An 18101-nucleotide genomic window follows, 5' to 3' on the forward strand; every position below is an offset into this window, starting at 1 on the left:
TATTTTTTTTATCTACCTTTTCACAAATAATTTACTTATTTCTTTTAAAAAATCTGAAATGAAAAAAATAATACACGTGTTGAAGCTGGATTGGTCAGGGATTTTTTTCCAAACGGTATTACTCAATTGGACTAAAAAAGTTAGTGGATTTAAAGTTTAGGTACCTATTTAGGATAAAAAAAAGTTTAAGTATCTATTTTGGAAAATGAGAAAGTTTTGGGGCTAAAATGTGAATAAAACCCTTTTTTGTATATAATTTGAAATATAACATTATTTTTAATCATTTTCTTTCTCGTTAAAATTTAGTTAACCGACGCGGTTACTTTCGTATAGCTTGAAGAATTTTCATCGAAAATGACCCGATACTAAGAGTTGAGCTTTATTTCAACGGCAAAGGGAAACGTTAACCAACATTTTGTTGTTTGCCTCTTTGCTAACCAACCGATCACAGCTTTCATTTGTCTAGTCTTTCTATTTTTCTTCTTATAGTTCATAATCTTTTGTTTTCTTCAAAGATTCTTGTGCTCAAAACTGCAATACAGAAAAAGGCTTTGGTTTTGGTGTGCCAGCTTCTACTTTCTGGTGAGAATTCTTTTAGTGTTATGTTTCCTTCTGGGTGAAATTCAGTGTTCTTTGCCGTCTTTTTCTGAAATGGGTTGTTTGATTATGGAGTTCCTCCTATTACATGCATGGTGTTGGTTGACATGCTGAACTCCTTTTAAGGGTCTATTTAAAGATTGGGATTTGATTTAAGTGTGAAAAGCTTTGACCCTTTTAGCTTTTGTCGACATTCTTGTACCCTGATGTTTCTTTCTTTCTGGGTGTTTGTTTGTTATCTTGAATTCTAGAAGGTTTGAATCAAATGAGTTCTTTGATTTTTTTTTTTTTTGAGTTTGTATTTGGTACATGCATGGCGTTTATGTTCCAAGGTTCGTTGAAAACAACCCTTTTTATGAATATATTTTGACAGGCTTTGAATCCTTATAGCTTTTATTCACTTTTCGCCTGAGTTTTGTTTTGTTCTGTTCTTGGTAAATTCTGTATTCTTTCCTGCAGGTTGAATTTATTATCTCATCAGTTTTATGAAGCTCTTTCTCGAATAGATCTAACAAAAAGTTTTGCATCCCTGTCGTATTTGTGAATTTCGTTTCATAATTATGTTTAAGTTTCAACACGTCAATGATTACAGTTATATAGATTTTGAAACATTCGTGTGCATACATGTTCATCTTGGTGTAGTATGGTCTAATCATGTTGTGTTCTTTTGTGGGGTTTTAATTTACAGCTCAAGGTTAGTCAATCTCGAGTTGTTTCGACAGATAAACAAAATGGCTTTGAAGAAAAACGGGTTCATTCCAAGTTCTGCACCTGAAGAACTGAAGAAGGTTTTGGTAGCAGTGGCGTCGGTTTGGGGAGATACGATAGAAGATATGGAAGAATTTCATGTATTTCCACTCAAGGGAGCTATGACTAACGAGGTTTTCCAGATAAACTGGCCTACAAATCATGGTGATCTGCATCAGAAAGTGTTGGTCCGGGTTTATGGCAAAGGTGTGGAAGTGTTTTTCAACAGGGATGATGAGATTAGGACTTTTGAGTGCATGTCCGAGCTAGGTCAAGGACCTAGGCTTCTTGGGCGGTTTTCAGATGGAAGGATTGAGGAGTTCATTCATGCCAGGGTATGTAAAAGCTGTCTCTCAAAATCTTGTCTTAGATGTGTCTAATTTTTGTAATATTGTAGTATGGGTTAGAATTGCCACATCTTAACAACAGTTCATGGATGATGTTCTATTATGAGTCGCTACTTTCTTTGCTTAATGATTTTTGAAACTTGAGCATTGTTCTAGAGCCATGATAAGACGACTGAATTGGGATGCTGCCTCATTTACGGAGAAATTATCCCCTGTTCTTTGTTATGACTATGAACAAATTGCATAGTTTTTTATCAGCTCTGATAACTGATTTCTATCTTTTTGGCTTTTTACCAGACACTCTCTGCTGCTGACCTCCGTGTCCCTGAAATATCATCTCTTATAGGAGCAAAATTGAGAGAGTTCAACAATCTTGACATGCCTGGTCCGAAGAATGTACTTCTCTGGGAGCGATTGAGGTACTAATATGCATATGTGATATTATTGCTTTTATCTTTCGAGTTGAAAGTATCTAATCCCTTTTTGCTTCTTACAGAACTTGGCTTAGTCAAGCCAAAAGATTCTGTTCCCCAAGCACAGCTAAAGAATTTGGCTTGGATGGTCTCGAAGAAGAAATCAGCATCCTTGAGAAAGAGTTAACACAGGGCTATCAAGAGATTGGGTTTTGTCACAATGATTTGCAATATGGTAACATAATGATGGACGAAGAGACAAGAGTAATTACCTTAATCGTAAGTTTTCGGTTCAGTTATTTTTTGTTGCAAATATGGTTTCTATAGAGTTCTTTCAGTTCTAGAGTTTAGCATCAACTTCCCTTGAAATAATTAGTTAAACAAACATTTGCAACTTTTCCTCCAATCCGCATATCCAAAAGTTGTTTTCTTCCGACTAGAACTCTTGCACTCTTTAAGTTAATAGTCAACACATCAGCATAGTATGTGTAAAAAAGTGAACAACTACTTGTTAATGGATGTGCATTCTTGTAGCAATTTGTCTGCTTGTTTAAATGGCTAAACTGATTAATCTGTGGAGTTCTCTTGAAGTACATTAATGGTCAGCCAAATCCTAATATGTCAATTGAGCTGTTTATCTGCTTCCTTAACTTCATGCTTCAGCACTTATCTAACTCTTATTTTTATCAAAATAACAAGATAATATGTATATCAAATAATATTCTTTATTTCTAGATTTTTGTAAACTGAAATTGCAGATAAGGTCTGTATGGCAACCACATTTATAAGAAATTGTAGCCGAAGCTTCAACTGCACCAAGTGTATGATAAGCCAAGGGACTGGTCAGCCTCTTCCTGAAGTTCCTATTTGTCTCTTGATTAGCCTATTTATTAGATAAGGATTTCATAAATTTTTAGGCTTTGACTATGTGATGATTAGACCTGTCCAAGCCCCGAATCCCTATTCGATAGTTAGAAGGGTTTGGAAAAAAAATTAGGCTTGTCTAACGGGGCTTGGGCACCAACATTAAATACCTGAACCCGGCCCCTCGTTTTCCATTTTATAGTATATTAATTTTAGTTTATTTTATATAGTATGTTACTTATATTTTATGAAAAGTAATTTCTTTTTGAAATAGTATGAAAAGTAAATATATCATATTATAACGTATACATCTTTTAAACATGTTAGCTTGTCTGTGTTTAGAAACTATTAAATATTAAGTGGCCTAGGTTAGTCATATGCAAAGATGGGTGGGTTTGAACAAAATTTGAGTCTCATATTTCAGTCTAACCGAGTTTGGGCAAATATGTATGGTGTTGAGATACCATTTGTAAGTCCGTCGCGACACCAGCTTGGCCCAGCTCATTCATACCTCTAATTGTCATTTTTTTATAGAATTTAATTGTCTGATCACTGATGACCTTTCCATGTTTTCATGAAGTTTCTCTTGTTCCATGCTAATTTTCTGATGTATTCTCTTCTGCATTGCCTGAGACATGTTCTGTGTTGCAAATATTTCATGCCATTTTAGCTTGCGATTTATGTCGCACTTCATGTTTCAAGTAAAAATGGCATTTCCAGGATAGATAAATGAAATTTTGTGCCAATTATGAATGATACAAGGAATTATTTTCTCCAGGACTATGAGTATGTGTTGCGCGGAAGCGTGTGAAAGAGTAAAATTATTGTACTGAAAAATCACACTAAGTTCAATTCCCAGGAAAGAGAGGTGGATCACGAGGATCGCTTACATACCAGATCTTTCCTAGCCAGAATATCCCTCTATCGTAATTTAATAGCACAATAAATCACTACAATGACACTTGCAAAATATGCAGAACAAAAAAATAAAGAACACTAGAATTTTAACGAGGTTCAGCAAATTTTGCCTACGTCCTCGGGCACTATCAAATATATTTCACTCCAAAAATACAAGTGAAAGTTTACAAATAGGGAGAGAGAACAATTGCCTTAAGTAGAGAATGGCAAGTGTGGGATGAAGAAAGTAAGAAATGGTTAGGCCTATTTATAGTTGAGGTTCAAGGATCAACTTGCAATGTCCCTATACAATTAGGGACCAAAATTGCAATTATCCCATGCCAACTTTTAACCCAACTTGCCAACCAATTTTACTTTCTACTTTCGGTGCCCACCCTTTTTGACTTTTCAAACAATGGGTGGGTTCCAATAATCTCCACCTTGAAGATTTGATTAGGATAATCTTATCTTCACACAATTCTTTCTGCCTTTGACAACAATACTTGATAGTGCCTTCTTCAACTGTTAAACTTGCAGGATATTAATCAAGTTCAAACAATGTTCGAACTTGGTTGCTGTTACCACCTTGGTCATCATATCTGCGGGATTATTTGCAGTCTTGATCTTCTGAAGACAAATTTTCCCCTCTTCAATAATTTCCCGCACAAAATGGAATCGTACGTCGATATGTTTTGTACGTGCATGATAGACTTGATTCTTTGCTAAATGAATAGCACTTTGACTATCACAATACACGTTAATATGCTCCTGAACCAACCCCAAGGTTTTAGCCATACCTTGTAACCAAATAGCCTCCTTTACAGCCTCTGTTACAGCCATGTACTCGGCTTCTGTGGTTGACAATGCAACTGTAGACTGTAGTGTAGACTTCCAACTTATTGGTCCTCCAGCAAGTGTAAACACATAACCGGTAGTTGATCTTCGCTTGTCCAAATCACCGGCATAGTCAGAATCAACGTACCCAATAACACCTTTACCAAGTGTATTATCCTGCTTGAACAGTAATCCAACATCCACGGTCTTTTGAATATACCGTAGAATCCATTTCACAGCTTGTCAATGTCCTTTTCCAGGATTATGCATATACCTGCTCACTATACTAACTGCCTGTGAAATGTCGGGTCTTGTACACACCATTGCATACATCAAGCTACCCACTGCATTAGAATACGGAACTTGCAACATGTATTCTCGTTCTGTATTCGTCGAAGGAGATAGTTGTGCAGAAAGCTTGAAATGAGAAGCCAACGGGGTACTTACAGGTTTGGTCTGCTCGTTCATGCCAAACTGCTGTAGTACTTTCTTCAAATACTGCTTCTGAGACAAGCTAACTCTGCCATGAGCTCTATCTCTACATATTTCCATGCCAAGAATCTTCTTAGCTTCACCTAGATCTTTCATCTCAAACTCGAGATTGAGTTGAGTCTTCAATCTCTCAATCTCAACTTTGCTCTTAGATGCTATTAGCATATCATCAACATATAAGAGCAAGTATATGAAAGTTCCTTCTTGTAGCTTCTGAAAATATACGCAATGATCAAATTTACTTCTTGTGTACCTTTGCCCTTTCATGAACTGATCAAATCGCTTGTACCACTGCCTCGGAGATTGTTTCAATCCATAAAGCGACTTTGTCAGTTTGCAAACCCAATTTTCTTTATCAGCAACATTGAATCCATCAGGCTGAGTCATATAGATTTCCTCTTCCAAATCACCGTGTAAAAATGTTGTCTTCACATCAAGCTGAACTAGTTCAAGATCGTATTGCGCAACCAAGGCTAGCAAAATTCGAATAGACGAATGCTTCACAACTGGAGAAAACACTTCATTGTAGTCTATTTCTTCTTTCTGAGCGTAACCCTTTGCTACCAATCTAGCCTTGTATCGAATTTCATTTTTACCAGGAAATTCTTCCTTCTTTGCATATACCCATTTGCATCCAATTGCCTTCTTTCCCTTGGGCAGTCTCACCAACTCCCAAGTCCTATTTTTATGAAGAGACTGCATTTCTTCATTCATAGCTTGCTTCCACTTTACACCATCAGAGTTACTTATTGCTTCTGTGTAAGTGGAAGGAACATCATCATCTGCAATTGGAAGTGCATAGGCCACCATATCGTCAAAGCGAGCAGGCTTACGAATCTCTCTTCTTGGCCTCCTATATGCAATTGAATCTTGTTGCTGTAGAAGTTCTTGGGTCGAAACTTCTTCATCATTTGTTCTTTCAATATTAGCTGGATCATCATTAACCTTTTCAAACTCCACCTGCTGCAAAGTACTACTGGTTTTGTCATCCTTTTGTGAATCCTCGTTCTTCATCATGGTTGATTCATCAAAAGTTACATCTCTACTGAAAACAATCTTCCTTGTATCAGGACACCAGAGACGGTATCCTTTTACACCACCAGTTATACCCATGAATAATGCTTTCTTTGCTCTTGGGTCTAACTTAGATTCTTTTACATGATAATATGCAGTGGAACCAAAAAACATGTAAAGAATCATAATCAGTAGCAGGTTTACCAGTCCACATCTCCATAGGAGTTTTTCCATTTATTGCAGCTGATGGCAATCGGTTAATTAGATGGCACGCATATGTAACTGCCTCAGCCCAAAATTCATTGCCCAATCCAGCATTGGACAACATACATCGAACTTTCTCCAGTATAGTCCGATTCATGCGTTCTGCCACCCCATTCTGCTGTGGTGTATCTCGAACAGTGAAGTGTCGCACAATGCCCTCATCTTGACATACTTGTAGAAATGGATCATTTTTGTACTCAGTACCATTATCTGATCGAAGTCGTTTGACCTTTCGACCTGTCTGAGTCTCCACCATCTTCTTCCACTTCAGAAATGCATCCAAAACTTCATTTTTTCTTTTCATTAGATACACCCATACTTTTCTTGAATAATCATCAAGAAAAGTGACAAAATAGTGCATACCTCCCAAAGAAGCCACTTTGGTAGGTCCCCACACATCACTGTGAACATAGTCCAGAATTCCTTTCGTATTGTGAATTGCTGAACCAAATTTTACCCTCGTCTGCTTGCCCAGAACACAATGTTCACAGAATTCCAATTTGCAAGAATTTGCACCTTTCAACAAGCCTTGCTTCGCCAAAGTCTGCAAAGCTTTTTCACCAGCATGTCCCAATCGCCTATGCCATAACCTGGTAGCCTCTGAATCTGCATCTTTCGCAGAAGCTGTTGATGTTAATCCAATAACTGTACTTCCATTTAAATAGTACAAGTTATTTCTTCTAGTGCCTTTCATCACCGTCAATACCCCAGCTACTACCTTTAGTAATCCATCTCTCAAAGTGATTGTGAGCCCTTTAGATTCTAGGGCCCCTAATGAGATGAGATTTTTCTTCAAGCTGGGTACATAGCGAACATCTGTCAGAACTTGGATTGAGCCATCATGGTTCTTCAATTTGATTGTACCTACACCCATTGTCTTACAGGCACTATCATTGCCCATAAAAACAACTCCACCTTCTAGTTCTTCAAGACTAGAAAACCAGTCCTTATTAGGACACATATGGTAAGTACATCCCGAATCCAATATCCACTCATCCGTTTGACATGCCATTGCCATGCCAACCAAGCTAAAGTCTGACTCCTCATCATGCTCCGCTACACATGCATTAGAAATAGACTTGCCCTTTTGTAACTTAGGACAATTCTTTTTCCAATGCCCTTTCTCACGACAAAAGGCACATTCATCTTTGGCGGGTCTCCCTTTGGACTTACCCCTTCTACCAGGTTTGCTGCTGTGTGAACGACCTCTTACTGTTAAGACTTCTGCAGTTGTATCTCTGTGATCTCTTTTATCTTTCTTTCGAGTCTCAGATCTATACAACGCACTACAGACTGCATCAAATGTGATTGAATCTTTCCCATGAAGCAATGTGGTGGTAAGATGATCATATTCATCAGGAAGGGAATTCAACAACAATAATGCCTTGTCTTCATCTTCAAATTTCTCATCCAAATTTAGCAAGTCTGCTAAAATTTTATTGAATGAGTTCACATGGTCATTCATCGACATACCGGGTGCATACGTGAACCGAAAAAGTTTCTTTTTCATATAAAGCCTATTTTCAAGACTTTTCGTTAGAAACTTTTCTTCTAATGTATCCCACAGCTTCTTCGCTGATGTCTCCCTCATGACGGAGTACTTCTGCTCTTTGGCCAAACATAGGCGGATTGTACCACACGCCTGTCTATTGATCTTGGCCCACTCCTTGTCATCCATCTTGTCAGGTTTTTCTTCAAGGGCTATATCCAGCTCTTGCTGACATAAGACATCCAGGATCTCACACTGCCACATACCAAAATTATTGGTACCGTCAAATTTCTCTACTTCAAATTTTGCATTTGTCACAGTAGTCCTTGCTGATGACGATGCTGCTGCCATTTTTCTCCTCAATCCCAACTACTGTATACGTGAACAGTACCGTATACGTAAATAGTGCTGTATACGTGAATAGTACCGTATACGTGAATAGTGCCGTATACGTGAATAGTACCGTATACGTGAATAGTGCCGTATACGTGAATAGTGCCGTAAACGGTCGTATTCCCCAAGTACGAACCTGGCTCTGGTACCAATTGTTGCGCGGAAGCGTGTGAAAGAGTAAAATTATTGTACTGAAAAATCACACTAAGTTCAATTCCCAGGAAAGAGAGGTGGATCACGAGGATCGCTTACATACCAGATCTTTCCTAGCCAGAATATCCCTCTATCGTAATTTAATAGCACAATAAATCACTACAATGACACTTGCAAAATATGCAGAACAAAAAAATAAAGAACACTAGAATTTTAACGAGGTTCAGCAAATTTTGCCTACGTCCTCGGGCACTATCAAATATATTTCACTCCAAAAATACAAGTGAAAGTTTACAAATAGGGAGAGAGAACAATTGCCTTAAGTAGAGAATGGCAAGTGTGGGATGAAGAAAGTAAGAAATGGTTAGGCCTATTTATAGTTGAGGTTCAAGGATCAACTTGCAATGTCCCTATACAATTAGGGACCAAAATTGCAATTATCCCATGCCAACTTTTAACCCAACTTGCCAACCAATTTTACTTTCTACTTTCGGTGCCCACCCTTTTTGACTTTTCAAACAATGGGTGGGTTCCAATAGTATGCAAGTTACAATCCAGTTGCTTATGACCTTGCAAATCACTTCTGTGAGATGGCCGCAAATTATCATTCTGAGACACCCCATATGTTGGACTACAGCATTTACCCTGGTGAGTAGCTCTTGTAATTTTAAAAACATCCTGTAAATGGTTTAAAAGATATTGTGCATTTTTGGGTCGAATTATACCTATTCCTTTTGCATTTGAACAGATCTGGAGGAGCGCCGAAGATTCATCTCTGCATATCTGGTATCTTCGGGTTAGTTTATCATTCTCTGCCGACTGTATAGAAAAAGTATTTGTTGAGAACCTAGCATAAATAGAGTCTTGAGTACTTTTGAAGTGTGTTATTTGTTTAAACAAAGTTTAATAATATGTTGAATTGGTTTAAGAGTACCTGTTTTGCTGGATTGCTATGCATGCAGGAAATGAATACAGTGATGCCAAAGTGGAGCAGCTACTTAGCGATGCCGAGAAATACACTCTTGCTAATCATCTGTTTTGGGGCTTATGGGGAATCATCTCAGTATGTGTTTCTGCACGCAATCTTTCTTCATATTTCCGTAGTTCCATTAGCTTCCTGGGAGAGATTTTGCAGACTAATCCACGCATTGTATGTACAGGGTCATTTAAACAAGATAGACTTCAACTACCTGGAGTATGCACGGCAGAGGTTTCAGCAGTACTGGTTAACAAAGCCCTTGCACTTGAGTTCCTGACTTTTTGAGGCATTGTAGCCTTCAAGTGCAGCTATAGGTTTATATAGGTTGTGTAGTATAAACCTAGCCTGGTGGTGGTGGCCTATTGCTCAGACTCGGATCACATCTATCAGATACGAGTATGCTAAATTTGTTCTAAAGCTTTTTCATGTACTTAGAGGGTCTTTGCTTAAAGGATCATATGTTCGTACTCATGTCTGAATGTGTTGGTCACAAGTGCCAAACGTTTGGATACTTTGAGTAACATAGCCTAATAGAATACAGTATTGTAAATACATAAAGCATTAAGGATGGTTTAGGATTTTTGCATCCGTGTGAGGAACATGCAAGTCTAAGGGTTTGCTTGTTACATAATATTTAGAACATTTCAATTTGCATGGTAAAACACATTTGTTATATCCTTACCTCAGCTTGGACGTGCGGTAGCGCGAGGTATAGCTTAGTGCGCACTCGTGGATGACCCTCCGTTTTGTACCTTGGTGGTGATCATCCGACTAGTCATGCATGTTCACCCACCCGTGTACTTTGCGGAACCTGCAAGGAGACCACTCGCTTTTGGTCTCCAATAGGCCACTCTTTATCCACTAAGTGGACCATTGAAGGACCATAAAGACTATAATCTCGTATAACTTCAGTAAGGAAAATATTAGAGTAGGGTTACACAGTACTACACTCAACGACAATTAATATGGAACAGATACCCCTATATATACCCCAGCTCATGAGGAGCAAGGAATCTTTTCCTTCTTCCTCAAGCACTCTACTTGATAACCTAGACTCACACAACCTTCTCTTCAAATCCTCCTAAGTCTGTCCTTTCTTGTTCCTTTCTCCAGTTCTTTGCTTATCATAGATGAACCGACCTCTAAGCAACCATCACTTTCTCCTCTATCTTCTTTGTGTTGATTACATGAATCAACAATTGATACAGAGAGTATAGATCAAAAACCAAGACTTATTCTTTAGCTGATACTCTATTAATCCATCAAATCTATTAATCCATCAAACCCTAACCTAGAGCTTCTTTCATCCCAAGTACAAACTTAGCAATCTGTGCAAGGCACCCAACAATCACCTTTCAACCCTGACAAGACGACCCAACATCAGTCTCAGCCTCCACCAAACATTTCCTCCTCTCTTTCCAGAGATACTCACACTTATACACCCTACTACCAGTTTCCTCTTCCACCTTCATGGTTTGCTCAACCTCCTCAGTGCTCAGACTAAGAAACTTAGAACCTTCTTCTCCAACTTACCTCAATCACTCCTTTCTGCTCCCCTACCCACCAAGAACAGTGGTTCTCCACCCGAATCCAGAGTGAACTGCCATCATCAAAGTTGTCTACTCCTTATTGATCCTACTTGTCAACAAGAGTCCACTCCTTTAGTGGAAATCAACAATTACTGCTAAACCAAAACCTAAGTATTATATTTGACAAAATTTATTGTCATAGACAAAACAAAACAAAACAAAACGTTCGATTTTACGAAAATTTTTAAATTTCTGCAATGCAACAAAATTTTTAGTTAGTTTCTTATTTACAAATTTTTCCTTATGTTTGATACGTATCCCTTAAATTACAGTATCAATTCTCATAAAAACACAAATCAAATTGTCAACCAAATGATGTATGTTGACTGCTGCATTTTTAGTGTTGAATCGCATGTATGCCATGCCTCGGAACCCTCAACGGAGCAGTTAGCAGCTCTCACCATGGATTAAGCCTCAAAGACTGCATGAATTTGATAATCCTTAAGGCCTTAACTCTACTCTCCTCCATTTCATGCCCCTTTCTTGCCTTTCAGTTGTTTGTAATAAAATATATTTGTCTTTACAATGGGAAAGAAAAAACTCATTTGTCTGACCAATGAAATGCTAATAAACCACTTGCTCCATTAAATTTATTAGGTCCTTAACATACCAACATCTTAATACAAAAGTGGATTAAAATAATTTAACCATTCTTATTCAGAAAAGGATTTTTTTTTCTTTTTGGGTCTTTGATTATATGCTTTCACTTTGTAGAACAATGGAGCAGTGCATCTGTTATAGCCAATTTTGGCCTGGCCAACAAGAAATAAAAACTTAAATTAATTCCAAAATATAAAAGTCCCAAAACAAAGTCCATTTTATAAAAAAGAAAAAAGAAAAAAAAACAGCAGGCCCAATTTTCACATTGAACAGCCCAAACCCAATTACAATGACCCAAATAATATAAAACCCTAAAGCCCACTTAGCCCAACAAACTAAACATTTTCAGCAGCAAAAAAAAACTCAGCCCCCAAGCCTCAGCCGCACATCAGGCCAACCATTTGCCCTATACGCCTACCGGACGTCAGTAAGAACCTCTACCGGGGCAACACCTTTTTCTTTAGTTTATGGAATGGAAGCGGTTCTGCCTATTGAGATCGAGATTCCCTCTCTACGCGTACTTTCAGAACTAAAATTAGATGAAGCAGAATGGATCCAGTCTCGATACGACCAGTTGAACTTGATTGAAGAAAAGAGGCTAAAGGCTATCCGTCATGGTCAAATGTATCAAAAGAGAATGATGCGGGCATATAATAAGAAGGTTCGCCCTAGAGAATTCCATGAAGGAGACCTCGTATTGAAAAAGATCCTCTCCATACAAAAGGACTTCAGAGGGAAATGGATGCCGAATTGGGAAGGACCTTATGTGGTAAAGAAGGCTTTCTCTGGAAGGGCTCTGATTTTGACCAAGATGGATGGTAAGAGCCTGCCTAATCCCGTTAATTCGGATTTGGTCAAGAGGTATTTTACCTAAAAAAAAAAGGAGAGGCCAAGGTGAAAACCCGTGAAAGGGCGCTTTGAGACCAAAGGGGTTTGAATTGAAAGCCTAGGAATGGACAATTCAAATCGAAGTGGGGTATCTAATAGTATTGTCTTCTCTGAATTAACAAGAAGGAAGGATGCTACATTTCGGGGCATTAGCAAAGTACTCTTGGTCTTCCAAACACATACTGAGTTCAAAAGGGTCCTCGAGAAGTTTGTGCAATGAAGCTCATACTGCGATATCTGGGGCACCTATTCTTATCTTATTCATTTTGTATTTTTTTTTGAATGTGCTACCTTGATTAATTCATAAGTTCTCATTTTGTATCTTAGCAAATGTGCCATCTTGATTGCCCTATTCATTTTGAGTTTCGCTCTCAATAAAATATCATCTTGCCTATTGCAATGATCTTTTTCAAGCGTCTTTCATTGAAATGATGATTAATGGACTAATAATATTCAGAAAGAGTTCTGCATATTACTCTAAAATACTTCTAAATGATACGAGGATCCGAAACGGGGCTAATTAGTTTGAATCACCCTACGTTCAAAGGTTGGAAATATTGGGGGAAAGAATGGCCTAAATTGTGATTATTTTTTCGAATTTTCTGCCGAAGATATCAGTTGAAGAAAAGATAGAGTAGTACATTTACGATAAAACCTCGATGAACAGTGAGTAATATCAAACTAAGCATTAAAAAATGACATTTTTGCATTCATACAAGCATCATTCATACACATTTAGTTAGGAGCACTTGATTCATTTTGATCACAGCATCCTAATTATTTGACATAAGCATAGATACATAAAACTGATTCTACAGATCATGTTCGTGGAGGATGGTGTAGCAACATTGGTAATTTTACAGATCGTGTCTCCCTGAAGTTACAGTGGAACAGATCGAAAACGGTAAATTTTGTCTCTTTGAAGTTGCAATGGAGCAGATTTAAGCCACCATCCTGTCCCTCTAAGTAGTAGGGTAATAGGCTGAATTTCCAGATCTTAACCCCTTAAGCAGTAGGGAAACAGATCGAAGACGAAGGTCTTAAACCCCTAAGCAGTAGGGAAACAGACCAAATTGCAGATCTTATCTCCCTAAGCAGTAGTGGAGCAGATCGAAGACAAAGAGCCTTAAACCCCTAAGCAGTAGGGTAACAGGCTGAATTTCCAGATCTTAACCCCTAAGCAGTAGGGAAACAGATCGAAGACGAAGGGTCTTAAACCCCTACGAAGTAGGGTAACAGACCAAATTGCAGATTTTATCTCCCTAAGCAGTAGGGTAACAGGCTGAATTTCCAAATCTTAACCCCTTAAGCAGTAGGAAAACAGATCGAATACAAAGGGTCTTAAACCCTTAAGCAGTAGGGAAACAGACCAAATTGCAGATCTTATCTCCCTAAGCAGTAGTGGAGCAGATCGAAGACAAAAAGCCTTAAACCCCTAAGCAGTAGGGTAACAAGCTGAATTTCCAGATCTTAACCCCTAAGCAGTAGGGAAACAGATCGAAGATGAAGGGTCTTAAACCCCTAAAAAGTAGGGTAATAGACCAAATTGTAGACCCTATCTCCCTAAGCAATAGTGGAGTAGGCTGAAGAGTGTACATCTTGTTTCCCTGAAGTTGCAGTGGAGCAGTTTGAAGTCACAAACCTCATCTCCCTGAAGATGCAGTGGAGCAAGTTAAAATTACCAAATTTTATCCCTTTGAAGTACTAGCAGAGTAGATTGAAGCTACAAATCTCTTCTCTCTGAAATTGCATTTGAGCAAATCGTAGCACTAGTTCCTATATCCCTGAGGATGCAGTGGGATGAAATGAGGCTACTCGAAGAAAAAAAGCTCCAAAGAAGTTAAGATTCAGTAAGACTAGGCAAAATTGGCTCTTCTAAGGTCTTTGCTCTATTCTTGTTACACGACAATAAGCAAAGAAGGGCAGCTGTTATAGCCAATTTTGGCTTGGCCAACAAGAAATAAAAACCCAAATTAATTCCAAAATATAAAAGTCCCAAAACAAAGTCCATTTTACAAAAAAAAACAGCAGGCCCAATTTCCACATTGAACAGCCCAAACCCAATTACAATGACCCAAATAATACAAAACCCTAAAGCCCACCTAGCCCAACAAACTAAACATTTTCAGCAGCAAAAAAAACTCAGCCCCCAAGCCTCAGCCGCACACCAGGCCAACCAGTGGCCGCCTCGCACACCACCACGCATGCCACCTCGGCCACCACGCCCCTGACCGTCGCCCTTTCCACGCGTCGCATGGCACCTGCAACAAGAACAAACACGACATCAAAAGAAAGCATGCGAATGACAAGAAGAAATAAAAAAAGGAACAAAAACAAAAAAAGAAACGAATGTGTTGGGGAGATCAGCTTTAAAAAGTAAAAATCGATCATTTGTAAAAAGGGAAGAGGGCACGTACATTTTGAATAAAAAAAGAGAACAAATATCTAAGGTTGATCTCGATATACTTTTTCGCGTTCTATTCATTACTTTGTTTTTACTGATATTTGAATACAAACTCATTTAAAAGAAAAGGAGGCAGACATAAGATCAATTAAAAAGAAAAAGGAAGAAGGCCTCACCGGGATTGTCTGAAGTTTCGTCACAGGGGTTCCTCTTCCGTTGTCGGGGGTGAACCGAATGGGGGAAGACCGAGAAGGCGTAGCCTTCGGGGACGCCTTGAAAAGGGGCTAAATGACCTCACCCATTCGCGTCGTCGACCATCGCTTGTGGTGTTGCCGTGGTAACAGCGGCGATGATGGGTTTCCTAACCTTAGCCAAAGGAGAAAAATAGGAAAGGGAGAAGGAGAGGGGGCAAAGGCCCTCTGTTTTCCTCTTTTTTTTTTTAAATATAAGCTGAAAAAAAAAGAAAAGAAAAAAAGAATGGCTTAAATGGCCATAGAAACGGCGGCATTATTCTCAAGGCTAAAGTGGGTCATTTGCATTATGGGTCCTTCCGCATTTTTAAATGTTTTAAATTCATTCTTTCTTATTTTTAATTTATCCCTTTAATTTTGTCTCTATTCCATTTCGGTCCATCTGATAGTCATGGGCATGTGGACAAAAGGAATATTGTCCTATTCAGGCCCTGTCCTTTTAGCGCGCCTTACTTTGGGCCTTATTTCTTTTAATCATGTGCAATTTATACTCCATATTTTATTTCGATTTTATTTTCATCCTTGGTCAGCTTAATTCTTGTTTCATTTTACTTTATTTTTAGTCTTAAATTTTTTTTTAAAAAAAAGAGGGGTTGTATTATTTTTTTTATGTCTGTTTCATCTCATTTGTAAAATCGTTTTTTATTTACTTAATTATTTATCTTTTATAGTTTGTTTTTATAGGTATCCTTTTATAAATGTTTTTTATATGCATACTCTTATTCCATTTATCTATTATTTAGCTAGTTACTTGTTTATTATTAATATATAGGTTCTTTTAAAATATAATTGTTTATAATCTCTTATTTAGTCCAAAATTTACTATTATCATTATTATATTCTTCATTGTCACTTTTTTTTCTCTGATACTTTCACGTTTGTCATTTTTTATATATTATGCATGTTCTATTTTCTATCTTTTTTCTCTTCATATTATTATTTACATTGTTGTGGTTATTATTATTCCTAATTCTATCATTATTCGCGCATTGTCATCATATTTCATTTTCATTATTATTATTATTATTTATTATTATTATTTTCTACTTTATTATTATCATAATATCATTACTATTGCTATCATCGCATTATTAAACTAATTAATCATATATTGATTTTATTATATATTTTCTTTTTGTATTTATTTACATCATTATTACTATTATTATTATTTCTATTTTTTTAACATATCATGGTTTTTAAATTATTATCAATTTTAAATATTTTATAAATGTTATTTCTCTTAAAATATTACATGTATTATTTTGAAATTCTTATGTACATCTTTGTATTCTAAAATAATATATGTATATGTACGTATCATTTTTGCATTCTTATATATTTATTTAGTATTATCATTTCATATGATAACTGTGTTTATTTCTTCTTATTATTTATCATAAATTTTTCTACTACTATTAATTCTAAAAATTTCATATGTTAAAACTTTTGTACTTATCTTCTATGTGTTAATTATTTTAAATGATTTGTTTTACAATATTATTCATTCTACACTTTTATATGCAGTTTTAATTTTTTTTTTTTGAATTATTATTTTAAGCTATTCTATTTATATTATTTCGTTATTCTGTAGTTTAATTGTTTACTGTCATTCACTTTAGATTATTTTTCATAGTGTCTATTTCAAGCTCGTTTTTCCTACATGTTATTCATCTAGAATCGTCTTATTGCTTATTTTTAATTGTTCGTATTATTCGTTTCATTTATCTTTTATTATTAATATTCAAATAATGTACGTCGAGTGATAATTGTCATTGTGTGTACTATAATTTGTTCACTTATTTTCATACTATTGTCACTCATTTGTATAGTATGGTACCCATGCATTATTATTCCATGAACATTACTATATTCTTATTTCGTGTCATCACGTCGTGTGTTAAGCTTCAACATACTTATCCAATATGGATCATTTTACCTTATTCCAAACAAAATAAATACACATCGTTTTAAATTTCATACTTGCTATCACGTCATAAAAAGAAATTCTCTAAAGTAAAGCAATATTCCGTATTTGGAAATTTGAGAAATCGTGCCCTACGTGTTGGGTTTCGATTTATCATTTGACCAAATAAACGGATATCCTTTTTAAAATTTCAATGCATGAGTTTTGGAAATCATGAGATGATTTTGGGCATCGAAGGTTGGAAATGTCGTGTCCTACGTGTTGGATGTGATATTTTACTCCTTCGAAACAAGAGAATCTTAATATTCACTTCAAGTTAGCTAAACATTCATAAAAAGGGATCGTATTTCCAAATTTGTTTTAAATCTTTTCAATTTTCGATATTAAGACATTAATTAATCAATTAGGTACTAATTTTGGGCATTACGAGGGTGCAAATTTCAATGCATGAGTTTTAGAAATCATGAGATGATTTTGGGCATCGAAGGTTGGAAATGTCGTGTCCTACGTGTTGGATGTGATATTTTACTCCTTCGAAACAAGAAAATCTTAATATCCACTTCAAGTTAGCTAAACATTCATAAAAAGGGATCGTATTTCCAAATTTGTTTTAAATCTTTTCAATTTTCGATATGAAGACATTAATTAATCAATTAGGTACCAATTTTGGGCGTTACAAGGGTGCTAATCCTTCCTCGTACTTAACTGACTCCCGAACCCGTTTTCTCAAATTTTGTAGACCAAAATGTCGTTTTAGTAAACTAAAATGTTTTATTAAAACAAGGGTGATCCGATCACACCCAATAAAGATCGGTGGCGACTCCCGTTTTAATTTTCACTTTCAAAATCAAAGTCGATCCCCGTTTTTTTTTTTCAAAAAATGATTTCGACAGCATCTTTTGTCTTTGTTGCTGATATTGTATTTCAATAAAGCCTGTTTCTAATATGAGCATAAATCA

At 36.6% G+C, this 18101-nt stretch overlaps 1 protein-coding gene and 1 long non-coding RNA gene across 5 annotated transcripts; one reads left to right on the forward strand and one right to left on the reverse strand.

Annotated features, from left to right (window-relative positions):
- Nucleotides 1-362: 362 nt before the first annotated feature.
- On the forward strand, nucleotides 363-10145 carry LOC107957515 (probable choline kinase 1). Of its 4 annotated transcripts, none has more exons than XM_016893038.2 (9): nucleotides 363-582; nucleotides 1286-1679; nucleotides 1989-2110; nucleotides 2188-2383; nucleotides 3747-3758; nucleotides 9047-9152; nucleotides 9253-9300; nucleotides 9467-9567; nucleotides 9665-10145. In XM_016893038.2, exons 2-9 carry the CDS (start codon nucleotides 1329-1331, stop codon nucleotides 9758-9760), a joined length of 1032 nt encoding a protein of 343 aa, XP_016748527.1. In that variant the 5' UTR covers nucleotides 363-582; nucleotides 1286-1328; the 3' UTR covers nucleotides 9761-10145. The 4 variants fall into 4 exon arrangements, with proteins under 4 accessions (XP_016748527.1, XP_016748526.1, XP_016748528.1 ...); XM_016893037.2 differs by lacking the exon at nucleotides 363-582 and adding an exon at nucleotides 666-929; XM_016893039.2 differs by lacking the exon at nucleotides 363-582 and adding an exon at nucleotides 668-851.
- A 4281-nt stretch (nucleotides 10146-14426) lies between these two features.
- LOC107961221 (uncharacterized) lies at nucleotides 14427-15704 on the reverse strand. Its single transcript, XR_001701223.2, has 2 exons — nucleotides 15141-15704; nucleotides 14427-14821 (listed from the first exon to the last, which is right to left on the reverse strand). It is a non-coding gene; the product is annotated as an uncharacterized lncRNA (long non-coding RNA).
- Between the last annotated feature and the right edge of the window lie 2397 nt (nucleotides 15705-18101).

The sequence above is a fragment of the Gossypium hirsutum genome, chromosome A05, assembly GCF_007990345.1.
Source record: "Gossypium hirsutum isolate 1008001.06 chromosome A05, Gossypium_hirsutum_v2.1, whole genome shotgun sequence".
NCBI lineage: Eukaryota > Viridiplantae > Streptophyta > Magnoliopsida > Malvales > Malvaceae > Gossypium > Gossypium hirsutum.

Bases quoted from the DNA above. Each gene is read 5' to 3' on its own strand.
- LOC107957515 (XM_016893037.2), top strand. From the start codon at position 907: ATGCATGGCGTTTATGTTCCAAG. The intron at 1,680-1,988 runs GTATGTAAAAGC...GCTTTTTACCAG, and splicing joins AGGAGTTCATTCATGCCAGG to ACACTCTCTGCTGCTGACCT. The intron at 9,153-9,252 runs GTGAGTAGCTCT...GCATTTGAACAG, and splicing joins GGACTACAGCATTTACCCTG to ATCTGGAGGAGCGCCGAAGA.